The 27,980-nt window shown below is 32.0% G+C and overlaps 1 protein-coding gene across 1 annotated transcript in view; it reads left to right on the top strand.

Moving 5' to 3' along the window:
* Window positions 1-27,980, top strand: part of LRRIQ1 (leucine rich repeats and IQ motif containing 1) — a 109,955-nt gene that overhangs the window by 70,028 nt on the left and 11,947 nt on the right. Inside the window, exons 24-26 of the mRNA XM_061992451.1 lie at window positions 18,576-18,708; window positions 20,036-20,096; window positions 24,957-25,077. Coding sequence (XP_061848435.1) covers window positions 18,576-18,708; window positions 20,036-20,096; window positions 24,957-25,077 — 315 coding nt within the window. The remainder of the gene's footprint in view (window positions 1-18,575; window positions 18,709-20,035; window positions 20,097-24,956; window positions 25,078-27,980) is intronic.

Here is a 27,980-nt window from a genome sequence, read left to right as displayed (position 1 = left end):
TTCACATATCTCTAATTTGACATGCATTGTAGAAAAATGTATTTTCAAAACTTGAGTAACATCATGCATTTTTATTAAATTTTGGAAAATTCACAATGCTTTACTCACTGATGTTATAAAAATCCCCATACAGGACCATTATTTCACAACAGCACACAGAAGTTAGGCAGAGACAAACCAATTTGTATTACAGACTTCATAAATAGTATGAGGAAATGTTCCATTTAAATGTACCATTTAAAAATATAAAGAACATGTGAAGGCACACACCATGGGAATGTAATTAAATGTATTAATGTTAGGATATGTGTATATAGATGTGTATCTATTGATATACATACAAACATATATGCATATACCATGAGTATAAGTAGGTGTATGATTTCAATAAGCATAGTACAAGTTCTTTTTGTGTGTGTATTTTGAAAGGAAACTGCATTATGAACACATACTCTCCAGTTTAATTCGTACTATTGACATGCATTTTGTAATCTTAATAGTTTCTGTCTAAATACTGTTTAAGTTTCTTTAAAATCAATTTAATACATGTAGTCATTGTATTATATGGATTCATTTTCACTAATATTTAAATAAATAATATTTTTAAATCATAATTATATATTGCAACTTCAGGAGGTTGGAAAGTAAGCCACCAAATATGCCAATATAAATACATGTTTACTGCTTTTCTTAAGAAACTATAGCCTGATCAAAAACTGAAGACAGATGTAAGCCTGACTTTCACTTCTGATGATTTGCTGGACATTTCCTGGGATTATTTATATTACACTGCTTTTGTTTGATGTGATGCAGTTATGCTTCCGGCAGAGTTGTTGAGTTTCAGTAAGTGCTAGTTAGTTAACAAACAAAGTATGCCTGCTTACACTTTTAATGAACATTCTTGGACATTTTAATGGACATTTTGTGTGTTTTGTAGATGGTGACATTTTAAAAATTTCTGAGATTTGGAAACCTTATAAAGAATAGTGAGAATTTGCATCATTTCCTATTTTTCAGCAAAGTATATTTTCAGTAAGCATTATGACTCTGTTGTCTGAAGGATATTTTACTTAATGATTTAATATAAAAGATTCTTGACTATTTTGGATAAAGTAGATCACAAATCAAAGGAAGAATCTATCCTTCACTCCTCTTTTCCTGGGAAGTTCCATTTAGTCCTGGCTAAATGAGTAACAGAGCTTCTCAGCTAGCTTGGATCTGTAATTGCAGGGTCTGTTATTTCATTTGCTCAAAGGACAAATACCTACTTTTCCAACCAACAGTGTGCTTTGTCCCAGTACAGCACCTCAAAATTAAAGAAGCCGTGAGGCCTAGCACATTGTTTTTCTACAAGCTTTGGAAACAGTATATATCTTTTGAGGTCCTCTCTAATTGGTGCACCTCAACAGTTTCAGTGAGTTATCCAAATAATTTCGGTTCAGTGGAATGGAAAGCTGGATTCCAACCTGTAGAGCAAATTGGAAGCATGCAGTAGATCATCTGAGAGTCTAATCAAACTGTCCAAGTATTATTTGCATGTGATGAACTTAGTTCCTCAGAATTTTGTAGACTGTACTGTATTTAATCATGTAGATTAGATAATTTATTACCACATATAGAACATTTCCTTTAGTCATACTTATATCCATCAATGGCATATTTATACAACTCTTCTTTGAAATAGAAACTGTACAACTTGGCTTCACCCAGGAAGGGACACAATCCCAGGAAGTTTAACTATATTAAGAATGCGTTGGACTATATTGTCAGGACACATTTTACTGTAGTTTGGGAACCTGTAGTTCTAACTGACAGTACTAATTTCGCGTCATTTTATGCTCATTGGTGACTGAGGAAAACACTATGGGTATAACAGTAAGATTTCACCAATACAAATTTGACAGTGAAGAGATCATACTTTCTCGAGTGGCTTTTACTTATGGAAATATTTATAAATTTCTTTTCAATTATCAGTAGAAATGACATTTCTTATTGGAACAAGAATAAGAGGTTAAATGACCTTGTGATTATGTTATATGTTTGATTAGATGAATATCAAGGACTCATTCAAAGCCGTCCGTGTTCCAGCTTTCTGATAGTTCAAAATTATGAAACTCCATGTAATCACAAGTAAAAATGTTGCAAAACATTCTTATAGATTATTATTACTATTGTTATTGTAAAGAGGTAATTTCAGGTTACTTTTGAGTTAATTTACGTGAGCTAATTAAAATATTGCTACATAACGATCAACATAGTTTCTTAGATTTTCTGAGTTATACAATGTAAATATATTTAAGGAAAAGTATATGTGGTAATTAACTGGAATTTATATTGGTTCAAATTACTTAAGCTTTTAAATATCTACATAAGAGTTAAGAGAAGGTACGGAAAGTTTAAATACTAACATTCATCTTTTTCTGTATTTTAAATATTTTATTATTTATTATTTAAGACCTAAATCTATATATAGCTCTTTACTATAGCTATTGAACTATAGCTATATAGCTAATAATTGAACTATAGCAAATAATTTGTGTTGGCTATTTTTATCTTTTAGAAATTAGCTTTTTTCGATGGAAAAATATAGATGACATCATTTCCCAGGAAGTACATTCTTTATAAACATCCATTTCTAAATTAAGTCAGCTTTTATTGAGCTGTGTTCTGAAAAGGATTAATAACCACATTCTAAGTCTGTCCTTGCTGCAGTTCTACTAGATAAATTGACATGTTTACAGTAAAATGCAGTTATTAAATATCTCCCAGGCTTTAAATTTGTATGCCTTGTTAGGGATGAAGTTTTTAAACCATCCAGCACTGAAAAAAAAATGACAGAATAGTGAGTTTTCGTAGAATGTCCTGAAATGTGATGAAAATGCATTACAGAAACCTGTAGCATGGAAGGGGATCTATCTTTTAAGATCAGAATTCTATGGCTTTGTTTCTTATTATTTAGCTTGAGCTCACACAACAGAACTCTCACATTGAAATATTTTCTCATTTTAAGGAATTAATGGCTCTCCACCAACCCTTCAACATGTAAAATGAGTAGGTTACTTATGTCCAGTACATCCAAAAAGAGCCAGGATAAAATAAACATAAGGAGTTGGATATCTTGGAAAAAATCTGTCATGGGTTTGGGTTAATCATCTCCAGAAGAAATTCAACTTGATGCCTGAAATGTAAGACTTCTTGGAGAAAGCAGTAAAGCCTGAGGCAGTGTTGATCTGAAGGAGTGCTCTCCATGGGTCAGAGCTGCTCTGCTGGCAGAGTGCAAACCCAGTTCACAACAGCGGTACGCTGAAAAGTTGTAAAAGACTGCAGGGGCCTTACAGTGCACACACTCAAGCTTCAGTTACATAGTTCTAGTGGCCCAGTTTCTTATTATGAAATAAAACTAAAAAATAAAACCTGCGCCTAATTTTCTATCCTCCTGTCTGTCAGTGATACTGTAGGATTGTTCAGTGTTTGAGGAAAAAAAGACAATCTTGAAATTATGAGTTATGTTTAAAAATAAATATGTAAAGCCCATTTATATGCATTTATGCAGTTTTCTTCAGTTTCTGAATGTTTATAAATGGTCTCGTCATTTGACATCTTTAGTAATACTCTTACTTTTCACATTCAATTAAAATAAAATTTAAAAAGGTAAATTTTTCCATTTTCCTGAAGTTCCTGAACAGAAGGTATTTGCCATAGGTACATAACAACTTAATGTTATGAATTTTCTCTGTGGTTACTGTTTAGGATTCCTGTATTCACATTTTAAAGGTTTCTGACCACATTTCACCTGCCTGTGTATTATCTCTTAGTTCATGTCTCCACTGTTCTGCAGACTGGTGTAATCTGTGGAGCTATCAGGACTTTATCAGTGCATCAAACTTAAATGTGGTCATTGAGGTAGTGAGAGTGTTTCTTCCAACAAACTTCTAGCTTGGATTTTATACAATGTGTAAGCTGTACCCTGTGCTTTCATAGAATAGTAGTTTACCAGCCTTTATCCTAATATGAACTGCACATAAGAAAAAACATAAAATGTCTTACAGTCTTGATGACTTCAATGGGAATAAGATTTCACCTGAAATATTATCCGAAGTTGAAAACTAATTTTTCTCATTGTTAGATAAGGTAGCATAATAGTTAAGATAGTTTTGTTTAGGTCTTTTGAGATTCATCCTCTCTTTTTCCTCTTTTCCTTGACATTTTATGTTCAAAAGTTAGGTAGTATAAATATCTGCATCTCAACCAGTGTATACATAAACAAGGTGACTACACATTCACAACTTTTAATACTACACAAGTCTTTTTGGATGAATAGACCCCTGAGTACTGAAGCATTTCAAATCCTTTTTCATTTGACCATTCAGTGACCTGATAACTATTTCCTGTCCCTAAGTAAGGTTGTGACCCAGGTCTTAGAGTGCAAAAGACAGATAATTTTAGCAACAAGTTAAATCCAAATGGATTTGGTTGGAGGGGATAAGGGAGAATAGATTTGGATAAATTCCTCTAAAATAAAGTGTTACAACACTTGGATTTAGTATGTCTAGTTAAAAGTAATTGTTGAATTTGTCATCATCTGTTTAGATTCCTGGGAACTGTAGTCAATATTGGGGTGGTTTGTTTATTTGTTTTACTTTTACTGAACAATACCCAATACTCCTTTTACACTTCAAAAAAACAATTGCTAATGAAGAGGTCATTAAAAGTGCATTTCCCAACATTTTACAAAATGAGTATTTCCAGCATTAAGTCATATTGCTATGCAAATGGTGTTTTAACATAGGCAATAGAAAATGTATGTTCTGTGTCCATAAAAGTATCATAAATGTTACATTGCACAAAAGTTCATCTTGCAAAATAATTTCCATTTGGTATGGAGCTGTGAAGAAGGAATATAATGTATTCTTAGAAATATTTTATAAGTAGATATCTTGTAACTGTTTGTAAACATGATACATTTTAAACCACAATTAAACAATAGATATACATTTTAATAGCAATGCCTCTGCAAATTTAAGTACTTTTAAAGGTGAACTAAAGAAAGGCCTTCACCCCAGAGCTTTTCATTATTTTGAAAGAGTAATTTATTAAAGTTTCTTATAAAATAATTCTTTTTTCCTCCCTATTGTAATGAGAATGATGGTATTATGAAGAATTAATTCTATTAGTGAGGTCAGAGATCTACAGCATTTCAGAAAGGCAATTTTCATATGCTTAATACTGCAGACACATTTAAGTATTTTTCTTTTTTATAAGTAACAATGTTGTGATTCAGGTACATAATATATTTTTGTAATGTGCAACATTTTTTAAGCAACACATTAAAAAAAGAGTCTAAAATTGAAATCTAGGTATTGAAATATTTCTACCATTCAATACTAACTCTTATACCAAAGCCTTATACCTTTACAAGTTTCATGTGATCTGTAAAATAGTATGATTTTTACAAGGAATTGCAAGAAACACAAATATTTTAACAAAAAGTACAATCCTGCATTGACATGGCAGGATTCTATTATGTATTATTACTATAACGTACATCTTTTCACTTCATATCATTACGGTTCAGTTCTTACCATGTGTAATACTGAAACATTTTAACAGTTGTTTAAAATTTCTAGGTTTGTGCTGTTTTGACGTGTACACTGGAGGTATTTTATTGTGCTTATATGTTTAAGAAAAGGTAGATATACTGAATTTTACAAGTTTTTAAAAATGTTTATTTTCCTCAGAATAAGAAGGGCTGCATAGAGGTGGATTTTTGTTTTTTTTTTTTTTACATGACCATCTAAAATAGCTCTTCCTCTGCAGATTTATTGTTAGGTTAACTAATCCAGCGTGGTTATAATTTCATAAATTGCTACATTTGTGGGCTGTTGTAGATAACCCAGTCCAGGTAATGAGATAAAAAAATACAAGTAGCCAGAAGAACTTTATTTTGCTTTCACAGTCATTATTAAACAAGCAGATTATTTATAACTTAGAATTTTTTCAATGGTTTCTAAGTGCAGATTGACAATCAGGCTCACTAAGACATTGACTGTGGAAAGTGATTCCCATAAAGTTCTTTCATGCTTATTGTTTTCTAAGCAAATTTAGTGTTTTTCTGTTTATGAAGAGACCAGGGATATCTTTTGTCATAGAATTTAACTGTTAAAAAGGAGGAATTTAAATACTAACATGTATTTCAAAGTTCAATTTACTGATAATTTGCTTTAGTAGCTGATGTATATTTTGTAATTGATAAATTAGTAGTGAATGTAAAAGGAAAGGAAAGTATGTGTAACTAGGGCAGAAAGTTCTGATTTAACCTACCAATGACCTGGCTTTGTTTGTTCAGATGACAGTTCTAAAAGTGTGCAGAGAATATTCCCTTTTAATATAGTTATTTGCCGCAAGCCGTGACCTCACTGCCTGTCAGGGAGCAGGTCTGAATTGGCCCTTTCTCTGATATCGTGACATTGCTTCTGTTGCCTCGATTGTGACCTCTGATTGCATGATACCCCTGAGAGCTCAATTTAATAAGCGTGACTCCTGACTCTTAGCCAGGTCTGCCTTCTTAGGTTTTGTCAGACTCTACTTGTAGTCTGGTCTACATATGCTAAAACACTGCATAGGCTCTCATCATATCATGTGAGTTGTGTGCACGATATTCAAAATTTATTCTCTCAATTGTTGCAAATGAAAAAAATCATAAAAACTTACTTGAAATAAATTTTTAAAGTTGCTTCTTCCACAGTTATGTCTGCTCAGGATTTTGGGAGTTTATACCTTTGTACAAGTAACTACTATTATTTAACTAAGTATGCATGTTATTATACATGTATTAAACTAATTCCTTACTTTGAACATTTTTTTTATTTCCCCTATGAAAGTACATGTTTATATGACTTCTCATCAACATATTTTTCATTATATAAATAGCTGGGGCAAATCCCTTTTTTCACTGCATATTTAATACAATTGCACAAGGAGACAGTACTGATGACCACCCGCAGCACTGTGAGATGTAGTTATCCAGGACTAGTCAGGTGAAAGCTGAAGAATCTGTTTGGAACCTATGAGAAGGTGAGTAGAATTACAGCTTTTTAAATAACATCAAAAAATTGATATCTTGGCTTTAGTGATTATTTTGCTACATCATTGCATTCTTTTCTCCTGTTTTCCTCCTATTCTAGCCAGAATCTTGAAGAAGAGTCTGTTCAGAGACCTGTCTGCCTTGAAGATGGTGATGCTATTCAGACACTTCTCCAGTTTTAGTATCCCTGTCTGCATTCACTGAACCAGAATATGGAGAAGTTCAAAGATATGAAAAAGAGTTTCAAGAACTGTGGTACAAGTTAGAGACAAGGTTTTTTTTACTTCCATCCATTTTTTATATTCTCATTGCGGATACATATACCTTTTTCTAGCCTATTTCAATACCTCCAATGTATTGCTTCTAATCAGTGTATTTAGCTCTTTGGAAAAGCAGAAAAATCTTGAACAAAGTAATGCTCTGTACTCATCTTTGTAGTTAAATAAAAATAAATCTGTAAATGTTATTGTCTAATATTTATTTCTTCAACTATTTCAAAGAATCCTGTTTGCCTTTCAACTCAAATTACTTTTTTCTAAAATTGTTATCTCTTGTATAAAAAGGAAACTGTATTAGAATCTTTCTTATAAAACAAATTCTTCAACATAAGGGAAAAAGCAAGTATTTTCTTGTTGTATTCAAACTTGGCAAGTAAATCTTTTCCATTCTTCTTGAAAGTGACTGTTACAATGGAAGTAAAATCTTGGTTTGGCCAGTTAAATCTTTTTTTTTTTTTTGAGACATTCCTATGTAAGATAATATAATTTTAGTAACCTAATTTTGTCTATAAAGTTGTAAAATTCATAATGTATCAGTTCTTCCCTTGTTCTGGAGGAAATAGTATAAGATTAGCTACTTCCATAATACCAAGTGGGAGCTTTCTTACCTAATTGGAATTTATGGAATTTCACTGCTTTCTGGATCAGATCTTAGAGCTCTGTGAATTATTGAGCTGTTTTCAGGAACTGAAATAACTGGCTGCAAACAAGCAAAGTTAGGAATGGACAACTATTTTACCTGTTAGGCACCAGGTAAAGCAAATTACACTTTTAATTTAATTAGTTATGGCTGTCTTGAAAGGTATTGCAATTATAAAGAGAATGCACATGAGGTAAATTCACCTATTCAGAATCATCACAGTATTTAACATTTCTTTCTTTTCAGACAGACATATAGGTATGTACATAGAAATATATATGTATATGTAAGCGAGTTTGAGTGGTAGCAAGTTTAGCTGAAAAGTTTAATAATGAAGAAACTAATTTAAACACATTTACACTAAGAAGAATATAATTACAATTAAGGTTAAGGAAGATTAAATTATACTCAGTAATAGAAATGGGTATTTGTTCATTTTCTAATTAAAAAAAATGAATAAAGGTCTAAACAAAATTCTGTAAAAGAACAGGAGAAGTCAGTGCTAATTTATTCCTTTCTCAACTTTGATTTCTTCATTCAATGAGGTAAATTATTCAAGCCTGCTCTGCATGAACAGAAAAAACTGTGCTGTTGTAACTAAGTGATCCAAAATCAGTATAACAAAGTCAGTTCAATCCCCTGGGACTGAATACTCTTGAATATTTGTTGGTTTCTTTAAAATTATATGCTGTTTTTTAATTACTGCGTTTTTCATGTGTTTGCAAGCTGGAAATTCCAGTCTAATTAATAAAAGAATCTGTAAAAATATTAAGCTGTTTGAACCATATTAATTAAGAATTCACTGGGATCAGCTTGTAGCAAACTGTGGTTTTGTTACTTTTTTTGGTCCTTCTTTTCAAATGGAATCCCCTTTTTTTTAATAGATCCAGAAGATACTGGAATTTCATATTGTTTATTTTCTTCCATGATGTATCAACAAATTAAGTATAATTTAATAAGAAGAATTGGTATTTTTATGTCTATATTTATTTATAGTCACTCATAAGTTTAGCATTTAAGGTTATTTTTAAGCTGGATATAAATATATAAGAATTGTACACACTTGGGGATTAACTCACTTTAGATGTACAGTCTTCAGAAAAAGAACCACGTCTGTCTGAGACCTTTTATCCATTTAATTCAATGAGCATTAAATCAAGCCTTGTTTATACAATGTTTGGCATAATGACAAGCCTGATCTTCAGTGGTACCTCTGGGTTTTACTATAAAGTAAATTAAACAGCAGCCTTGCACTTAGTTTATGAAGACTTTGTGTGTATATTTGACAGTGTAGAGTAGTTTTGGTGTTTCTACTTTTATACGTTACTACACTGACAAAGATGAGAATTGTTGTCACAATATCTTCATCAGATACCAAGAGTTATTTCAAGCCAACATCAGAAGGTAAACCAGAAATATTCACCCACATGAAATAAAACACCTTCAAATTGGAAACTGTATGTGTTGATAATAGAATAGATAACCAATTCATAGATATTCATGCCTGAACTACCTAAGAACATCAATGCAATTATGTCATTATTTCCTATTCAACGTTAATCTGCATTGATAAGTACTAATCATATATGATACTCATGTACATCACGTGTATTGATGAATGTGAGTTCTTAAAAACATGTTCATATATTTTTCGGATAACTACCTAGAAAAAAATTATTATTCCCAAGAGTAAACATAATAAAGACTTTTTTAATGTACATTCCCAAGCTGTGATAAAAAGTTTTATATTTTAATTACTTGCTCATAAAAATTAGGAGAGAATTATTAATGGGGTATGTCACCTTTACTGACTAATTTCATGCTTCTCTTGAGTTATTACCTTTAATGTGTATATATATATATACACACTTGGTATGTGTATCTTCCTGTCACATAGGGACATAGTCTTGTGTTGGGTTTGGATTTTTATGTCCATTTCTTGTAATTCTAAAGCCTTCAATACAAAGAAAACCTACCTTAATGGTTGTAACATTCAATCAAATTTGTCGGTTTTGTATTTTTTTTCCTTCTTGTTAGAAAACATAGTAGTTAAATCTGTGCTCATACAAAATATTCCTTTGTATTTAGTTTTTTCAGAATTCCTTTGGAAGATCTGATCATTTTTCTTGGTTTATTAAATTTAGAGAAAGGTTTTGCTCTGGCTTGGACTCCATACAAAGTGATAGTCTTTTCTTGGTTGGGAATACTTTTGCATTATTAAGGAACTAAACACGTCTGTTTAAGTTCTTGATTGTTTCTGTCAATCTTAAGAACTGGGAGTGTATAGAAATAAAATCTATCAAAAGATTCTGTAATTTTTTTTTTATGTTATATATCTCAATGGATTTTTTTATTGTTCAGGAATAAATTATTTTTTTTTCAGCAGAGAACATCCATCATTATGGGTTTATTAATTCCCAAAGATCATGAGAAAAAATAGAGATTGACAGATTTGGGGGATGAGACAGAAATTATGTGAGAGCGTACTCAGTAAGGATGTAACAAAATCATCTCAATCTATTTCCATCTTATTTGTTCCTGACATTTACTAATGGATAACTAAGCATGGAAACACTGAACATAACCATTTCAGTAATATTTTTTTACTTCTTCTTGCTTTTCTTGGTTCTTCAAGGGCCTTGTCTGCCCAAAGATCTCTGGGTAACTCTTGGCTATATTCCAAATTTAATTCTCAGCAGCACTTTTGATGAAATTTGACCATACTGAGTGGCTGAAACAGATAATATAGAGACTACAGAACACCATGTACTTAGAACACTGCACAAGAATAATGTGAAGGTATAGCATAGTGCTGTAAAGCTTTGTATGTACTTTTTGATCTTGTAAAAGCCTGGGTGGATCTTGAAGAGTGCCGATTGAAAGGAGTAGTTTAAATCAGGAACTCATCTCTCTATGGGCATGTAGGTAGAATATCATGTGTGTAATATCTCCATTTTTGTAGAGTTGGGGTTTGGGTTATTTTTTAAGAAAGAACCAACTTAGTTTTTCAAACTTGAAGCTACTTAATGTTGTTCCCCAACCTATCAATAAACCAAGTCTGCCCTTGGGTAACTGTAATGAGAAATGTTAGTCTGGGTTTTTTTAGTTGTAATGTAACTTCTATCTATTTAAGTTTTGGGAACTAGAGGAAGACGTGTCTGTGTCTGTGTGTATAGTTAGATGCTGAGATGCATGAATTTTCTTTGTATATACTCTTTATCCCATCTTTTGTCATTTATTTTGCATTTATTCCTTAGTAAAACTCAATTTATCTTAACTTTCATTACAGGATTAATCCAACATGAAAATTTCTCACTATCCTAATAGTAATACTGTTTATTATTACCAAAATGTAAGAGTCCAGTGGATGAGGGCTGAAGAGTTTGATGCAAGATTTCAGAGAAATTAGAATCTTAAGATTTCCAAATGTTAGTTAAGTTTATTCTGCTGCTTTTTCTTCTGTTTTTCTTCTGCTTTTCTGTGGCAAAAAATTCCCATGAGCTCTGTCATTCCCTGAGGTTTAAATAAATAACCATAACTATGTGTTTTATTACAGTGTTAAATGATTACTGTGGTATTATGAAGAAATAAACCAATTTTACTGAATGCTTCCTTAATGTGAATGTATTTGAACAATACTCTACATATTTCTAAATGTAATGGTTTAAGTGGTAAAAAGTTCACTAGTTTAATTGAATGGCAGAATATTGTTCTCTGGCTTTTTTAAAAAGATCTTTATTTGGTGAAGAAGGGAATCTCATACAATTTATTGGAGTGAGTGGACCCATATTAAACCAGGGCACTACTGGTTCTTTATTTTTTCTCTATGATTTTTATTTAACCCAAGCAACCTATTCCTACACTATTATTGTTACTAGTCCTCCACTATTCAATCTCTAGGTTTTTTTCTTTAAATAGATCTTTAATTCACTGCCTGAATTAGAACAGTCATAAATTAGCAAAAAATGAAACCAGCAATTGCCTGTGTGACGGCTTCCTTATACATACTCACTTGAGGTGAAATATTTCTTTAGGTTTATAGATAACTCAGAAAGATGTTGTATGTCTTAGGAAATATCATTATATGAAACTGATGTTATTGTGAAGGCTGTTACAGAAGTTCAATGCGAAATTGTGTTTCATACAAATAGAGGAGCACAGAAAGTGGTGACAGCCCATAAAAGTTGTGAAAGTTGGATAAATTAGAAGGAACAGTGTTTAATGCTGCCTTGAAGTCAGTGCCAGGAAAATGAAGCTTATGAAGGATTTCAAAGGGAAGCGTACCATGTTCAGAAGAAGAATAAAAGACATAAGCAATTTAATGTGGAGTTTGCAATATATTTGTGTAACCAGAGCATTACAATGGAAGAGGTTAGAGAACTTCGTTGACACTTGTGATATGAATAGGGAAACATAACTTTAAATAAGACATCTTAAAAGCACACCATTGAAGACTAGGTAAGGTTTAGATTTGCCTCAGTGGGGGAAAAGGAACAAATTGAGCATAAATAATAAGCTAGGGATAAATACTAATTACCACTGACAAATAGTAGTGGTGGTGTGTTCTGCAGAGGCAGTAACAAATGGTAAAACAGAAAATAATGTGTGGGAAGGCCCAAGTATGAAATCCCATTTTCCTTCAATTTAGAAGCTGAAACTTGTACAGTTTCAGCGGTTTAAGAATCTCAGTGAAAGCGTTCAGCTTCTGCATAATCTAATAATATGACATCAAAAAGATAACACGGCACAGGTTGAAACATGGTAGACCACTGAAGCAGAATGAACTAAATAGGTGAAGGTTTATTACTGGTGTTAATCACCCAAAAATAGAACATGATGTAAAGGACAGCACAAACTAGAAATTAAAACAGGAAGAAAAAAGACAGACAAAATAAAGACTGTGGCCTTAACTGAGTATGGTGAATACCTGGATTCTCTGAAGGAAGCATGATTTGAGAGTGAGGTCAAGAACAGTCAAGTGGTAAAAAGGAGATGATTACAATAGCAGATGATGAGATTGAAGAATAGGAGGTTTGCAGATGGAATAGTAATATAGTAGAGCTTATTTATGGTCTGAAAAAAGTCTGATATACATAGTAAAAAGAGAAAAATGGCACAAGTTTTAGAAAAAAACCCCTCAATTTTTTTTTACTTTCATTACTTGCTTTTATAATTTTTGTAAGTGTGCTCTTATGGGTTGATCAGCACTCCTATGTTCAAAAATTCATTGTAATGTAATTGATAAAGCATGTTTAACCATCGAGAAATTTTGTCGTTCATAACCTAATGTGACATTCTCATGAAAAAATCTATTTCGTCTTTTATTCAGCTGTAAACACATTCAGACACTGCTATAAATATTTTTATTCAATTCATTCTGGTCCTAGATATGGAAGTAAATTTAGTCAAAAGTTAATCAGATGAAAAAGTAACATCTAAAATTAACTATTCTTTGCAGTATAGCTATGTCAGAAACAAGTTTCTGTGTTTTTAAGGTAGAAATGTATGTGTTTCACTATCTGAAAGTTCCTGACCTAGGTTTTACATAAACAAACTTTAACTGCAGATATCATAATTTTAGGCAAAAAGAACTTTATATCCATTACTGCCACATGATACTGCCAACTCTCTGGAAGTTATATGTATTGCTAATATAAATGTATTCACTGAATACCTGTAATCATGATGATGACCACTCTAAATATCATTCTTTTTCCAGAAACAGTATTTTGGGCATGTAGTTATTACTATGTGAGGTGTATTCAATGACTTCTGACAAAACACATTTCTGACAAATGTGTCGAGATTTCTGTGGAAAATAAGAAATTCCTCTCATTTCTCTTACAGTCTAAATTTCTGTATGGTTTAGGGGAAGAAAGGCATTTGCGTGTGTATATTTTTTAAATTCTTGTTATTTTGCTGTTTCCAAATTCTTCAGTTTCTTGTCCTAGTAGCAATGTTATTACTCCTGTTGTTCTTATTTTCTGTTCTGTGTGTGTTATATAGATTGTAAAAGAAATAATACCATTTAGTTTGTTGACTAACATGGAGAAAATGAGATTAGAAGTTGGATTTTGTTTGAGATTTCCACATTACTTATTAATATGTATTATAACATAACTTTATAGAAGTCATGGGAAAATTATATAAGTCTTCACAGGGTATATGTAATTTTTCTTTCAGAATATTCTTTTCATAGAGTTTCTACACTCAGACACAGACTCTCACACACACAACCCCTCATAATAATAATATTGCCAACCAGTAATGTATACCAGAGTATTGGCAGATAAGAAAAAATTCAGTGTATTAATAGCACAGACATAAATTTTATACCCAAGCTCAGCTACTTAATTCCTGTCTTAAGAGCACTATTTCCAAAATACATATTGAGAAAATTAACTCAAGTCACAGATTTTTTATATTAAGGGAGGAAAGCTTAGAATGTTAAAGAAATTCCAAGCTATTCTTTCACATTGTAGGTCTTAGTTTTCTTAGTCTCTTACTTTATTTGTATTTTACTCTCTGTGAAACAAGTTTTGAAGTGAAATAAGTCATCTCTAAATAAAAAACTTAACTGTAAATGGTTGGATACCGTGCAGACTTCTCCACACATTTCCCTGCCTCTAAGAATTAGACCTTTTGTCTTCCCATCATCAATAAATAGGTTTAAAAAAAAAATCACCATGTTGAATCAGTTTCCATAGCATATGCCTACATATAAAGTGACAGAGAGATCAATAGCTAACTGATATTTAGAACAACTGGGATCAGTGTATCCTGGACATAGAATCTGAAAACTAAAATGCAGAAACTGAAAGATCACCCTGAATGTACACATGTGTAATTATATTTCTTCTTTTTGTATACTAACTGTTAAGAACACTTGCCCTAGCACTGGAGGATATGGATTTCAGGCACTTCTCGGGCAGTGGGAAACATAGGTTTGACATACTCCTTACCCTAGTGAGATTTGAATCTCCACCTTCCCCATACTAAGCTATTCCCTTTGGTTATGCTTCAGTTCTCTTTTTAAAGTTGGCTGCTACAGCTGAGGGCATAAGGTGCATCAGTCTTGAAGAAAAGCTTATGCGGAAAAGAAACCCCAGACTATCTAGAGCATTGGACACTTCACCAGAAGTATTTTAGATTCTCAACCCTTTTCTTTTAGGTCACTTAATGCATTTTCCAGAGATATTCCAATTTAAAGTACATAAGTAGCATCCATGTTTTAAATTAAACATGAGTCATGCTGTCTCAGAGCATGCCTAGAAAATGAATTTGACAGAGGATGACATTTTTCTGGATCCCAAAGTTCAGGTTCTTACAGATTTACATGTTGGTTTGGGGACCTAGAAAAGAATTTCTTATTTTCCTATAATATTCAGTTCCAAGGACATTTTGGGTGCCTAGGCACTTCTGAATAAGTTCTCCCTACTTGGATTCCCAAATTCCGTACAAAAATGGCAGAAGATCCCCCTGAAAACTGCACTGGATCTTGCCTAAATGCACAATATGTGTGTAGATCATTAATTGGCAACACCTAAAAATCATTACTATATTAATGCCAAATGGAAAACTATTCCAATCTTAAATTATTAACGTATGTGTCGTACAAAAAAGTAAAAAAGACTGAAAGCTTAGAAGTGATAATCTAATGAGGATATGATACTTTAAATGCCTCTGAGATTAATTGGTTTTTGACAGAGTTGTGCCTTCTTTGATGTGTTCCTTTTTTCTTTGATACTCTTTAAGAGTTGTCTGGGTTTAACAATTAAAGATTATAGGTCTGATCTATTTCAAAGATGCAGAATGCTTACAGCTCTTCAGAACTTCTGTGGAATTTTTGCCAGTACTTCTACAAAATCAGGTCCAGGTTTTAAAAAACCCAGAGCCCTAGTTTAAGAAAGCTATCAAACAAATGCATGTTAATGATACTGATACACTAGATCCTCAAACACATGATATTCATAAATGGGATAGAAAAGTGATAATGCTCTGTTTTAATTCATAACATAGTATGTTTTGTAGGAATTAAAAAGATATGTTACTATTAAATAATAAGAAAATAATTATATTCCAAATAAGAAAATAGAGTACAGTTTCTGCAGCATTATGAAACAAATTATTGAATATTGTCTGCCTATTTGAGAAAAAAAGCGCCACTATTAACACTAAAGGGAACACGAATACTCTGTTGAATAGCATATATGATTTTAAGAAGAAAAAAACCCACTTTTATCTTGAACACTTTTTTGTTTCAGTAATGTTTCAATAATTAACATGCAAAATAAAAATAAAATAAAAACCTTTTATTAACTAAATCCAGCTGTGTTTAAAATGTTAATTCACTGAAAAATTCAAACTACAACTAAGGTAAATTATTAACAGTCATTTTTGAAAACTAACTTGCCAAGTGGAAAGTGTTCTCTTTTTTTGTAAGTTCATTTTATTTTATTGTATGTGCCTCTTCTTTTGACCACAGACTCAGATACAAACTTCCAATACTGATTTTAAATCCCTATATAGATTTCCCTTTTCATGGAGGAAAAGGTAATAAACATTTTAGCAAATGTGTAAATTATACTGATCCTTTAATAGGAAGAATTCTCCTGAGAAAGATGACAATACTGGAACTAACTTTTCTGTTAATACAGTTTAGAAAAAAAAATAAAGATCGTTTCTTGGGGAATTATTCCTCATTGGAGAACGTATACTGAAAAGCAGCAGGCTCCAAGACTGCTCTTATGAAGCCATGCAGAATGTTTCTTACTCCTCATATAAACAGCATCCTCTTCATCTAAAGAACTATAATGGTATGAGTGTAGTTGCAGACTTGGAACTTTTAAATTTTCAAAATGTAAAGATCAGGAAACTGTACTCTTGAACCAATAATAGGGGAAGGTAAAATCATAAATTTATAAAAGAAGAAATGACTCCCACTTTAATCGAGGAAGGTGATGAACTCTGTAATTACGACTTTCAATATCTTAATATTTGACACTGACTGAGCAGTTCACTACTTGACCTGTTTGGTCAGTCCTCACAGCCTCATTTGGGTAGATACAGTGACTGTCCATCCAAGCATTTCTGTCTTCCTAAGGAGTGAATGTCCTAAATGAAAGTTCTTAACATCAACTGAGGATAAATTCCTCTGCCTAATTTCTAGTCTGTGCATCACTAGCAATACATATATGACTTCATATGCTTGACAAGGACTTTGCCCAGTTTAAAGAGGCTAACTGTAGGTTTGGCAATTGAACACATTCAGCCTAAGGGCTGAATTTTATTTGAATAGATATTCTCTGCACCAAGACAAATGGAGAGGACAACCAAAAGACATTTGTATTTCAGGCTGTCTCCCTTAGAGCTAAAAGTTGAAAGCAATGAGCTCACTGCATTAAATTATCTTTCTTACAGAACTATAACATCTCCCCACACCTTCCTTTATAATTATTGATATGTGTCATTCATATGATGGGCAAATGGTCTTGATACAAAGTGAGATGAGCTGTGTTCTTTGTTAGTTCAAGTATAAAAGGACAGATGTGCTCCTACAGTTTACTAAGCAACTTCTAATAACTGCTGAATTCTCCTATCACCAAAAGAAAGAAAGATGATTGAAAGGAAGAAAGGGACAGTCAGCAACAGAGAGGATAATTGGGTGTCATCTATCATTAATGAGAAAAAACAAAAACTTTAGTATAAAAAAAAAAAAATCTGATGACTCATAAAAGCCAAAAAGGCATAACCTATAAAGTTGGTGTATAAGGTTAGACAATAAAAATTGATTTTAATTTATTATTGTCTCCATGTAACAATGATGCTTCCTCTGCACAATCTTCCAGTTTCACCGTCTTCTTCATTATGCTTCAAAACATCCAATATTCAACAGAATGGTCACAGAAATTGAAGAGTCTCCAGAATTGTACAGCTTTTTTCCATAATTTCACTATTTTATTCTTTATATTTGGGTGGCTTTTATAATCCCAAAGTTAGATAGTAGTTTGTGAAAAATAATACCATGTAAGCAGTTGCTTTGAAATCCAATATCAGAAATCACCTTTAAAATGTCTTAATAAATTGTATCAGTAGAAGACCAATCAGAGGAATAACATTGCTATATGTCCAGTCTTGCATATCATGGTGATTTTTTTTAATCTTATAGATTGATAAATAGACTTGTAAATACATATGAATGTGTATTTTTAATGATAGAGATGCCACAATAAGCAACATTCACAGATACTATGAGAAGCAATTTATGTATAATACATATTTATATATATATATATATTTTGGAGTAAGGAGATTTGTATTTCCCAATAATAATAAATTTCTTCAGATGGCTAATATTTAATCCCAAAAGAGAAAATAAACCATAACACTGAAAATTGTTTGAAAAGTACTTCTTAAATCTATCTCAAGAATTCAACTTAGTTGGACTTTGCAAGAAAATGAAATTATTGCCTTTTTTCTTTTGCAAAAGGCAACATACTCAACGTTTATCTGGGGAATCTTAAAAAAAAAATTAAAAATAATAATGAAAGACAGGAGGATTTTTTTTTCCCAGGTGTGAAAGAAGAATGTTCTCAGCTGGATACTTCTTTAGATCAGAAATTGCAAAGGAGAAAAGACTTTACAGACCAATGGCTTCATACACAGCTTGTGAATTATGAAGCAGCCAGTTCCAAAGATACAAAGTGGTGAGATCATTGCCTTTAAATTAGATTTTTTTTTTTTTAAGTTTAAATTTATCTTGTAAAGTGAAACCTAGGTTAATAGTTCTTAAGCAAACATGACTTTGTAGCTAGCAGACAGTACACTGTATTTTTGGGCCTCAAACATAGAACCCTTAGAATTGATTTAGTAGTCATTATACAGAGACATCTTCTACAGCGATAATGAAATGACAAACAATGCAGAATCTTACAGTACATATCTACATAGCTTTCTGTTAACAATGCAATGGTTCTGATATTGCAAATAGAGTAGGAAAAAAGTGCTTATTCATCATATACTTTATAACTTTATTGGTATGTACTATGGTTTTAAGTGATTAGATCAACTGTAACATTACCCATACTGTTAGATTCAATTAAGCAAGTAAAAACTTCACTTTTTAACTAGATAGTATGTGTTTTTATTTTATCTTTAAAACAGAAACCCAACTTTTACATCTTCGTAGCATACTTTATTAAAATTTTGTAAACATGGGCCTCCTGCCAGACACTTCTACTAAAACCAAACAAGATGTCAGTAGGCAAGCAATCAATGTAGTGTAAGCATTTTAACTACATTATCATTAAAAATTATTTAATTTGTAATGAAATGGACTGCATATTGTTATGTTTTGCTTAAGAACAATATTGCACATTTCTAAATTGCATCAATGACTGTAGGAAATATATGCAGCATATATTCCTTAAAAAATAACTTGACAGTTATGGTCCATAATAGTGAAACACTCCCAAGTGTTTAAGACAACTACTGTGACTTTTAATTTCAATGAAAACCTTGGAACAGAAAATATAATCATACTTGAAAGTAAGAAGATACAGAAATTTGTAATTATGACACCATTTTTGAATGTGGCAAAAGGCTTACTGATCTCCATTGGAACATGACTGGTAGACTGTTTAGATGAGATGATACATTTATGTAACTGAATACAATTTTTTTTCTACATAATATGACAACTGATTTGGCTATAATTTATGTCTGTTCATGCAAAAATTAATGCACAGTTACATTTAGTGACATTGATATTTTTCAATTACTGTTATATCTTAGTGATAAAAATTATTTATTATTAATTTATGAATGTTACTATTTAGTAAAATTGTTTTAATATTAATTACTAGCAATATTGATTACTAATAATTACTCCAAGAAATCTTAGCCATGTGATTATTTTAAACAAGAAATAATTTCTAGTTAAGCAGGAGTGTTTCTAGGAAAATATTCTGTCCAGGTATTTTAGTGAAGCCAGTACAGTGGGATTTATTGAAATTTCTATTCTATTTTTCCCAGCTGTCAAATTTTCCCTGAGTTAGATCCTGCAATACGTGACAGTAGACAAGTACAACTTGTGGTAAGAACTTGTTTCCTTGTGGGATTTTGCAGAATTCAGCTATGCCTTGATGATGTTTCCGAATGCATACTTGTTATAAAAACAACCATGAGACTTTTTTGATTGACTGTAATACTTTAATGTCTCTATTTGGCAATCAGGTTGCCCATTGATGGAGATCAGAAGAAAATTCTTAAGCACAAGAATCCATGTGTGTACATAGTGTTCTAGTTTCATAATCTGATATTGGTTTTGTTTTTAAGGCATCAGATGCTACTGTGTGTTTTTTAAAACTTCTAAATCAACCTTTTTAAACTGTTTTTTAAAAATTAATATGGTTCAGCATCAATTACATTATCAACTGAAACATGTATTCTTGTCAATCAGACAACTTTAAAAATTCTTAAATTCTGTAAGTCAAATGCCTGAGTCATTCTAATGTCAAAATGTCTTTTACTAGAAAACAGTATGTTGGACTTGTATACTAGTATGATGAAATTATTAAAAATAGACTGTAAAATCAGACTTATTACTACAATTTATTTTCTGTATTTTTTTCATCATAAATTGCCCTCTTTTCATGATCCATTCTTTTATTTGCAGCATTGAAAAGAAGTAGGTTGGCAGGAGGGAGACAATTAGCAATTTGAAAATCTGAAGATTTACAAAATGAAAAGACTCAGTGACAGAGATGCCCAAAAGTTCCTCTTATAGTCAGCAGTGTTAAAATGCCTACAGACCAATTTATACTGTTTACATGTATATATTTATACACACAATCTACATTTTATTGCCAAATTAGCAGTATTCTTCATGATATAGTTATGCAGGGGTTAAAAAAATTGAGCCAAAACCTTACAAACTGTACAGAATTAGTGCCTTACATCCATATACGTGATGTAAAATGTTGCATAAAAAGTGTTTCCCAGTTAGATGATGCATCATATGTCTCATTCTGCAAATCTTGGCCCTTTCTAACCTCTGACCTTCACCACCAATACAATATGCATGTTTTGCAAGTTCTTCTATAAATTCTTCTAAAATTCACTGCTGAAAAAGTGTTTGTAAGACTCAGATGTTACTATTAGTACTTTTTTTAAGTCAGGTTTCATCAAAGATTTTTCTCTACTCTGGGGCGTGTCCACCTCTTAGGTTCCTGTTAAAATTTACTGACTGAAATCATGAACCAGGTGACCATTGTGATTGGGTTTGCATGAAGCAGCACTAAGTTATTTTTAGGTGAAATCTAAAACACTAATTGCTCTAATTTGAGCAAATTGTAATCTAATAATGTTATATAATTACACATTATTGGATTATCAATAAGCATATGTGCATGTAGGTAGATTGTATCTTATTTACAGTAAGCAGTTCTGTCCACAAAATACTGCTGCAATCCCACAACAGTATTATGTGGTGTGCCCACACAATTGGCAGTGTTATGGGATTGTCACAGGCCACGCCACATAATTATATAGCTGTTCCACGTGAATGAAATACAGAGAAAAATTGAATATGAGGTAAAAATATAGGAATAAAATGTATCTCTATTGCAGAAAGCAGTACTGTACAGGCAATGAAATAATGATGGGGTTTGTACACATAGACAGATGGAGAATTATGGTTTTAAAATGTATATGGGTTCTCTTAACCTTTAAAGGTTGAAATTTGAACATACTCCTAATGCTTTTGCCCAGTAGCACAGTTAAAAAAATATGAAAACATGAAATGCATTCATTGTCAAAAAATAAGAAAAGTTCTGGTAAACTAAAAGAAAAAGGAAAACATACATTAACAGTAACAACAACAAAAAAGCTCACAGTAGAAGAGGAAAGCGTGTATGTCCTAGGCATTTCCAGTAGTTTATCCATATGTCATATACACCATCATAAGGTTTCCTCATGTGTAACAGGATCCCTAATTTGTATGTGTTCCATAAGCCAGCATGCTGACAGTACTAGTTTAATACCATCATCTAAACTGATACTTGTGTACATTCCAAGAATCTAAAACATTTTTTTTACAGATACAAAATGGTATTTCAATGATTGCATATTAACATTAAAATCTTAGCCCTCCTCATTGGGGAATAAATCCTTTGTAGTAAATGTACATAGGATTCACAGAGCGAATCTGAAGTAAATCTAAGACCCGATTGTGTTAATCTTGATCATTTGGATGATTTTGCTTACTACTACTACTAAAGTGCTTAGGAAGATGTGCTGACTTACAGTGTGAACTAAGCACTTGAAATTCATATGATTTTGCTGACTGACAGATAGGATACACTCTGTATGTAGTTTAAGTTACCTACATGGTAAACTCTTCACTGTTAATCCATATTTCCAAATCGCTATGAAATAAGTCAAATGTAAAGCACTTTCTACCTCAGAAGGTTACAGAATATTTCAATATAAATATTCAGATGCAAAGCTGTATTCAAAGCAAAGATTCCTCCTGACTGAAATTTATTTCCAAATAGTTGGGGGAAAAAAACCCATTTAAATAAATAAAACTAAAGTCAAAAAGCTTGAAGAGTTAAATATAGTGCTCACTGTAGATGCAAGTCCAATTCTACACTCTGTGAAAAAGTGTACCAGTATCTTAAATTTCTTCCAAATTTTTTGCTCTAAGCTATAAATGTAAAAAGGAAGGTTTTAATTAGCTTCAAAGGAATTTCAATCAGGTTCTTTACAAACCTGAAATTAAGTTTGCTCCAGTGATTAATACAACCTTAAATATTACTGTGTCTGTAATTGATTGAAAAGACACTCAAAAGAAAATAGCAAATCTTTTACATTAGATAGCCAGGCAGCCCTACTAAAATCTAGCAAGTAATATTGAATATTGTTGTCTACAAGATGATATGACTGGTTGAACTCAATGATCTTAAAGGTCTTTTCCAACTGTAATGATTCAATGAAGCTCCAGATTCTATGGTGATAAGGAGTGGATAATAATTCCATGGAAAGGTTAGTTGTTTAAAATATCACAGCCTTCCTGGACTCTGGGAACTGGGACATTAGAAAACTTATGTGTGTTGAAACAAGTTAGATGGAAATAAGAATTTTCAATTCCATTGGTTTGAGTCTCTCTGAGCATCACAATGATAGCATTATTTCTACTAAAGAAAGCTTTCTATTTAAAGATTTTGACCACATGAAACTCTCACAAGCTTAAAGTCATTGTGAACATGGTAAAACTGCTGACAGGATAAAACTGCTATTCTTTCAAAGTTTCTTACCACTGCTATGGAAGAGAAAATAAAATATTGACATTAACGGCAATAACACTGCCTGCTACCTGCACAAATCAAAGCTTTAAAATCCTAGTCATTAAAAATATAAAAGATGAGTGTGAAAAAAACAAGGGATAAATTTTCTGTGCAGAAACAGAAAGGCTATGCAATCACTATAGAGGAACATAAAATCTCTTGTCTTTGGAGTTGTTGGTTTGAAAATACATGAACTTTTTAATGAATTTTACATTAAACAGTGACTGGATAAAGACAAAGAAATGAAACAGGTCTCCATTACATCTGAATTCTCTAAGTTAGACAACTACAAAGCCTGTCTGCGTTGGTGCAATGCTGCTTTTGGTACAGTGAGCTGGTTCGAACAGGAAGTCTGGAGATTGTCTCCTCCAGAATAGCCTACAACTTTATAGTAATGGCATTTTCCAGGGAAAAAGGAAGCTGCAGGCTTCAACTCCCCCCGCCCAGGAAGGAGCTGAGACCCAGGCTCTCAACTCCTATGCAAGCAGTCTAGCTGCTATGATATTATGTAAAAGTTTGGTGACATTACTTTTCAGTTTTGTCTTTGTTTGTGTAAAAAATGGACTCTACTCAGGAAGACCTGTCTTCTGAAATAAAAAAAAAAAAAAAAGACCTCTGCAGCCAGATAGAAGAAGGACTTAATCTGCTTTCTGAAGGTCCAGAGACTAGAAAAGCATGTCCTTAGGTTCAGGACTTCCAGCTGACTGACTCTACACTGGGGATTTTTTTAGATAGCTTTTCTGCAGTGTCTGATTTTACGCAGCATTGTTACTGGCCCTGAGTATCTAGTCAACAGTATTGCTTGATGAATGGTTTTAGTGTTGAAAAGGTTCTCCTTTCAAGGAAAGGGTATTCTTGTTGAGTAACTGTGAAGAAATTTCTGCAAAAATAACAATCTGTCATTTACAGTGTGTGCTATCTTCCAGGTCAGTATTTTTAAAACCTTTCCCCTATATGTTCACAAAACAAGGATCTATTGCTAAAATGAAATACGATTTAAATTTCTATTTTGCCATATTTATATGCAAGTAACATGTCTCATGCCAAAATGTACCACCACCACTGGACATTAGAAGTTTATATGTAGCATAATACTCTTACCTAAAATATAATTAAAATGCTCTCTGATGGTTACGGTTAATTAGCAAAAACTTAAAAGATTAAATTACTTACTGGGCCCTTGACTAACTGAATTGATATGTGTCCTGGATAAAACATAAATATTGCGGAAAATAATCCAATATGGCATCTCTGACATTCAACTATAGCTTAAATTATAGACTGGTCATTAAATGATCTTAAGCTGTGTAAGGTTTCATCAGCCATCTGCAAGATTGATTTTCTTCAAAATTACTGTACTAAAATATTTTCTTTTGTTGTTGCACTGACTCAGATCACAAACCACAATTTTAAGATCGGCTCTTATTTACAAAAATGCTTTGACATAGTGCATTTGTTCAGCCTAGGCAACAATAAAGGATTGTGGTATCGTTTTGAAGAAGGTTGTTTGACAGACCCTGTTTGTTTATTTGGGGTAATATGAGCTGCATTCAGAAAATGTTATATTTTGTTTCATGATTGTGTACATTCTCTCCCACTGCTTCCAGGCAAGCCCTGTAAGTAGAGAAGACATGGATTTAGACCTTGTTTCCATGTCCAGTGGAAGTGCTTTGACTGAGAACAGAGAAAAAAATAAGCAGCCATACAGACACTCAGCAACTCCTTCACGTAAGTTGTGGGGTTTTTTTCAATATCAATTTTAAAGATCACTTTAAAATGCTGGGTAGAACTGAGCATGCTTATTATCTCTAATAACATATGGTACTTCTTCTTCTGTTTCTTTCTTGCCTAAAAGATTTTCATACATTTTCTACAGTTCTGTTCAAAAACTGCATCATTAATTTCAGTAGACTTTCCTCTTATGATTTTAACAGGAAATTCCCTGTGACATGTACTTGATCTTCTGATGATCAAGTTCTCTAAAAAATTTACTTTTCTCTGAATTATAAAAGAGTGGGCTTTTTAATGTTCTCAGGTTTTTTTTCCTAAAAGAGGTTTAAAAATTACGTGTTTTAGCTGAATACCAGAACACACAACCTAATCGACAAAGTCTTCTGTCCTGTTGATTACTCTTTAAGCTGTAGATATGTATCCCAGTTACTGCAGCTCAGAGGTTGTAGTAGTGGTAGAGGATCCTTTTAAAGCCTTATAGCTTTTACCATTCAAATACCATACAAATGAACAAAAGAATCTATATATAGGAAAAATAAAAATAATCCTTAATAGTCATAAAATGGTAGCATTTTAAGTTTCATGTTTTATTTTGTGTAACACAACTGAACAAAATGTTAATATATTTCTAAGAATATGACATACTGTATTTTCTCATTCATATATGATATCTATTCCAAATAAATAAAACTCCAAACCCCCAAAATAAATAATACAGATTAAATAACTTTGGCAAAATTATTTAAATTCCTAAAACTGTCAAAGTAGTGACGCTTCTTGAAATGTTTTATGTCAAAATAGAAATTCAGTTATTTCATCAATTATATACAATTGATGTATTTTCTTTTTTTATTATGTTTTCATATATGCCGACTTTTCACTTTCAATGCAAAACAAATTAAAATGAAATGAAAACATGTAAAAATACTTGATATCTCTATTTTTCTGGCATAGTTTGTAAAGACTTTGGAATAAAGATTTGTTTACATTATATTAGTCCACCACAGGCAAAAAATAACAATACATACAATTTCTCTGTGCTCATTTCTCTATGACTTACATTTCTAAAATTAGGTTAAATAAAATGTATCATCCTAGTCTAAGTGAATTGCATCCATGGAGAAAGAATATGATTCTCTCAGCTTGCCATCTTAGAAAGGAGGGACCAGAGTTTCCTTGTTTCTCTCCATTGGCAATGATGAAGCCCCACCATTGAAATTAGATGAGATTCTTATTTGCTAAAATCCTGAATTTAGGTGCAACAAGTCTCAGCTACTGATGTCACTGGCAAAATTATCATTATATTCATATATTCAGAGCAGAATGCATGCGTATCTTGCATAACTGAGTTAAATAATGTACACTGTTTTGACATTAATGTGTAACTGCTGTCTGGATTGTAACCTACACTGTACCTCTAGAAGAACAAATAAGAGTAAGCTCTTGTGATGAAGATAGGCACGTAGAACACGCCATGGTAGGAGCTTGGGAACAGTAAAGAAAAAAAAATGTCATTGTGTTATACCTTCAAGAATAAGAGACTAGGAAAGGAGAAGAAAGGAGCAGCCAACTGTTAAAGTCACAGGTGTGACAGAGACAGTTTACAGTGTCTGGTAGTATATATGTAATTTCTTAAAATACACATCTGCTACAGCATAATTGCATATTCATTCTCATTTCAGTAGTCCAGGAAGAAAGGAAAAAAAAGGCCCAGGTCTTATGTCTTTCTGTATATATTTCTGCATGTGCATCTATACAGATTTTTTCATCATGGCTTTCAGAAATAAAACAGTGCTGATATGTTAAATTCTAATACATATTGTATATAAAACCAGACATTATTATTATCTTTGCACAATTTATATGCAGCATAAGAATATGTAATGTAATAACATTAGTTCTGTTTGACAGAGACTGTTGCTTTCCAGTAATCAGAAATAAATTATTAGCCCTGTGGTATCCTTAATCTAAAAGAATTAGAACATTTCCTTTATTACTAATGTATTCATTATAAAATACTTTCCTGTTGTAGTGTCTCTCTCAGTTTTGCCTTCAGAAATATTTAATGAAGAAGCCTAGAAACTATTTTAGAGATTTTATAGATGAATTCCTTTTGAGTTAGCCTGCACTTGTATTACAGAAGAGCTTTGAAAAGATGCTATGACCTTAGAGGTGCTCCATCTTGAATAAATTGTTAAATTAAGTTCTTGTACTATCATTCATCCTCAGTCGTTTGACAAACTTTAATTAATAAGCTGCTACTAAGTTCACTTTGCAACCTCCATAATCCTAGTTGTTGCTCAAAATTATTTTTTATTACTGGTAGTGAGTCTTTGGCAAACTGTATCGTACGACTGAGAGTGATATTAGTATATATCAGAGATATTAGTTGGAGATATCATATATATTCCTTATATATATTTTATCATTCATTAATTTTATCAATAAATTGTTGAGAACCTCCACACTGAAAAGTCATGTCTACAAATGCAGGATAAACGATTTTTAGGTATATTTATGAGAAAAAAAACCCTCAAATATATTTTATACTGAAATAAAATACAGTTTATGTGCTACAGGGACATGACTATAAATACATTATATTGGTTTTGTAAAGACAGAACACACAATGCTTCCAAGTCATTACCTGTTAATTCAGAGTGAATTTTAGAAAGACTAAGTCAAGACTTTTACAAATATTTTGAGGAACTGTCTAATTTTTATGTACTTTTTGTAGATCTTATTTTCTAAATGTAAGTTTTTAGAATTCCTGGTTAAAGAATTTTAAGATCTTTAACATATTTACAATTTTTTCCTGAAAAAGCTGGATGGGATAGAATAACCCTAAACTAAGTTAATTCTTTTTCTTGACAAAACAAAATTAATTAAAAAAAATGCTG

Source organism: Colius striatus, chromosome 1 (genome assembly GCF_028858725.1).
Source record: "Colius striatus isolate bColStr4 chromosome 1, bColStr4.1.hap1, whole genome shotgun sequence".
Taxonomy (NCBI): Eukaryota; Metazoa; Chordata; class Aves; order Coliiformes; family Coliidae; genus Colius; species Colius striatus.
This window is presented reverse-complemented; position numbering and strand designations above follow the sequence as displayed.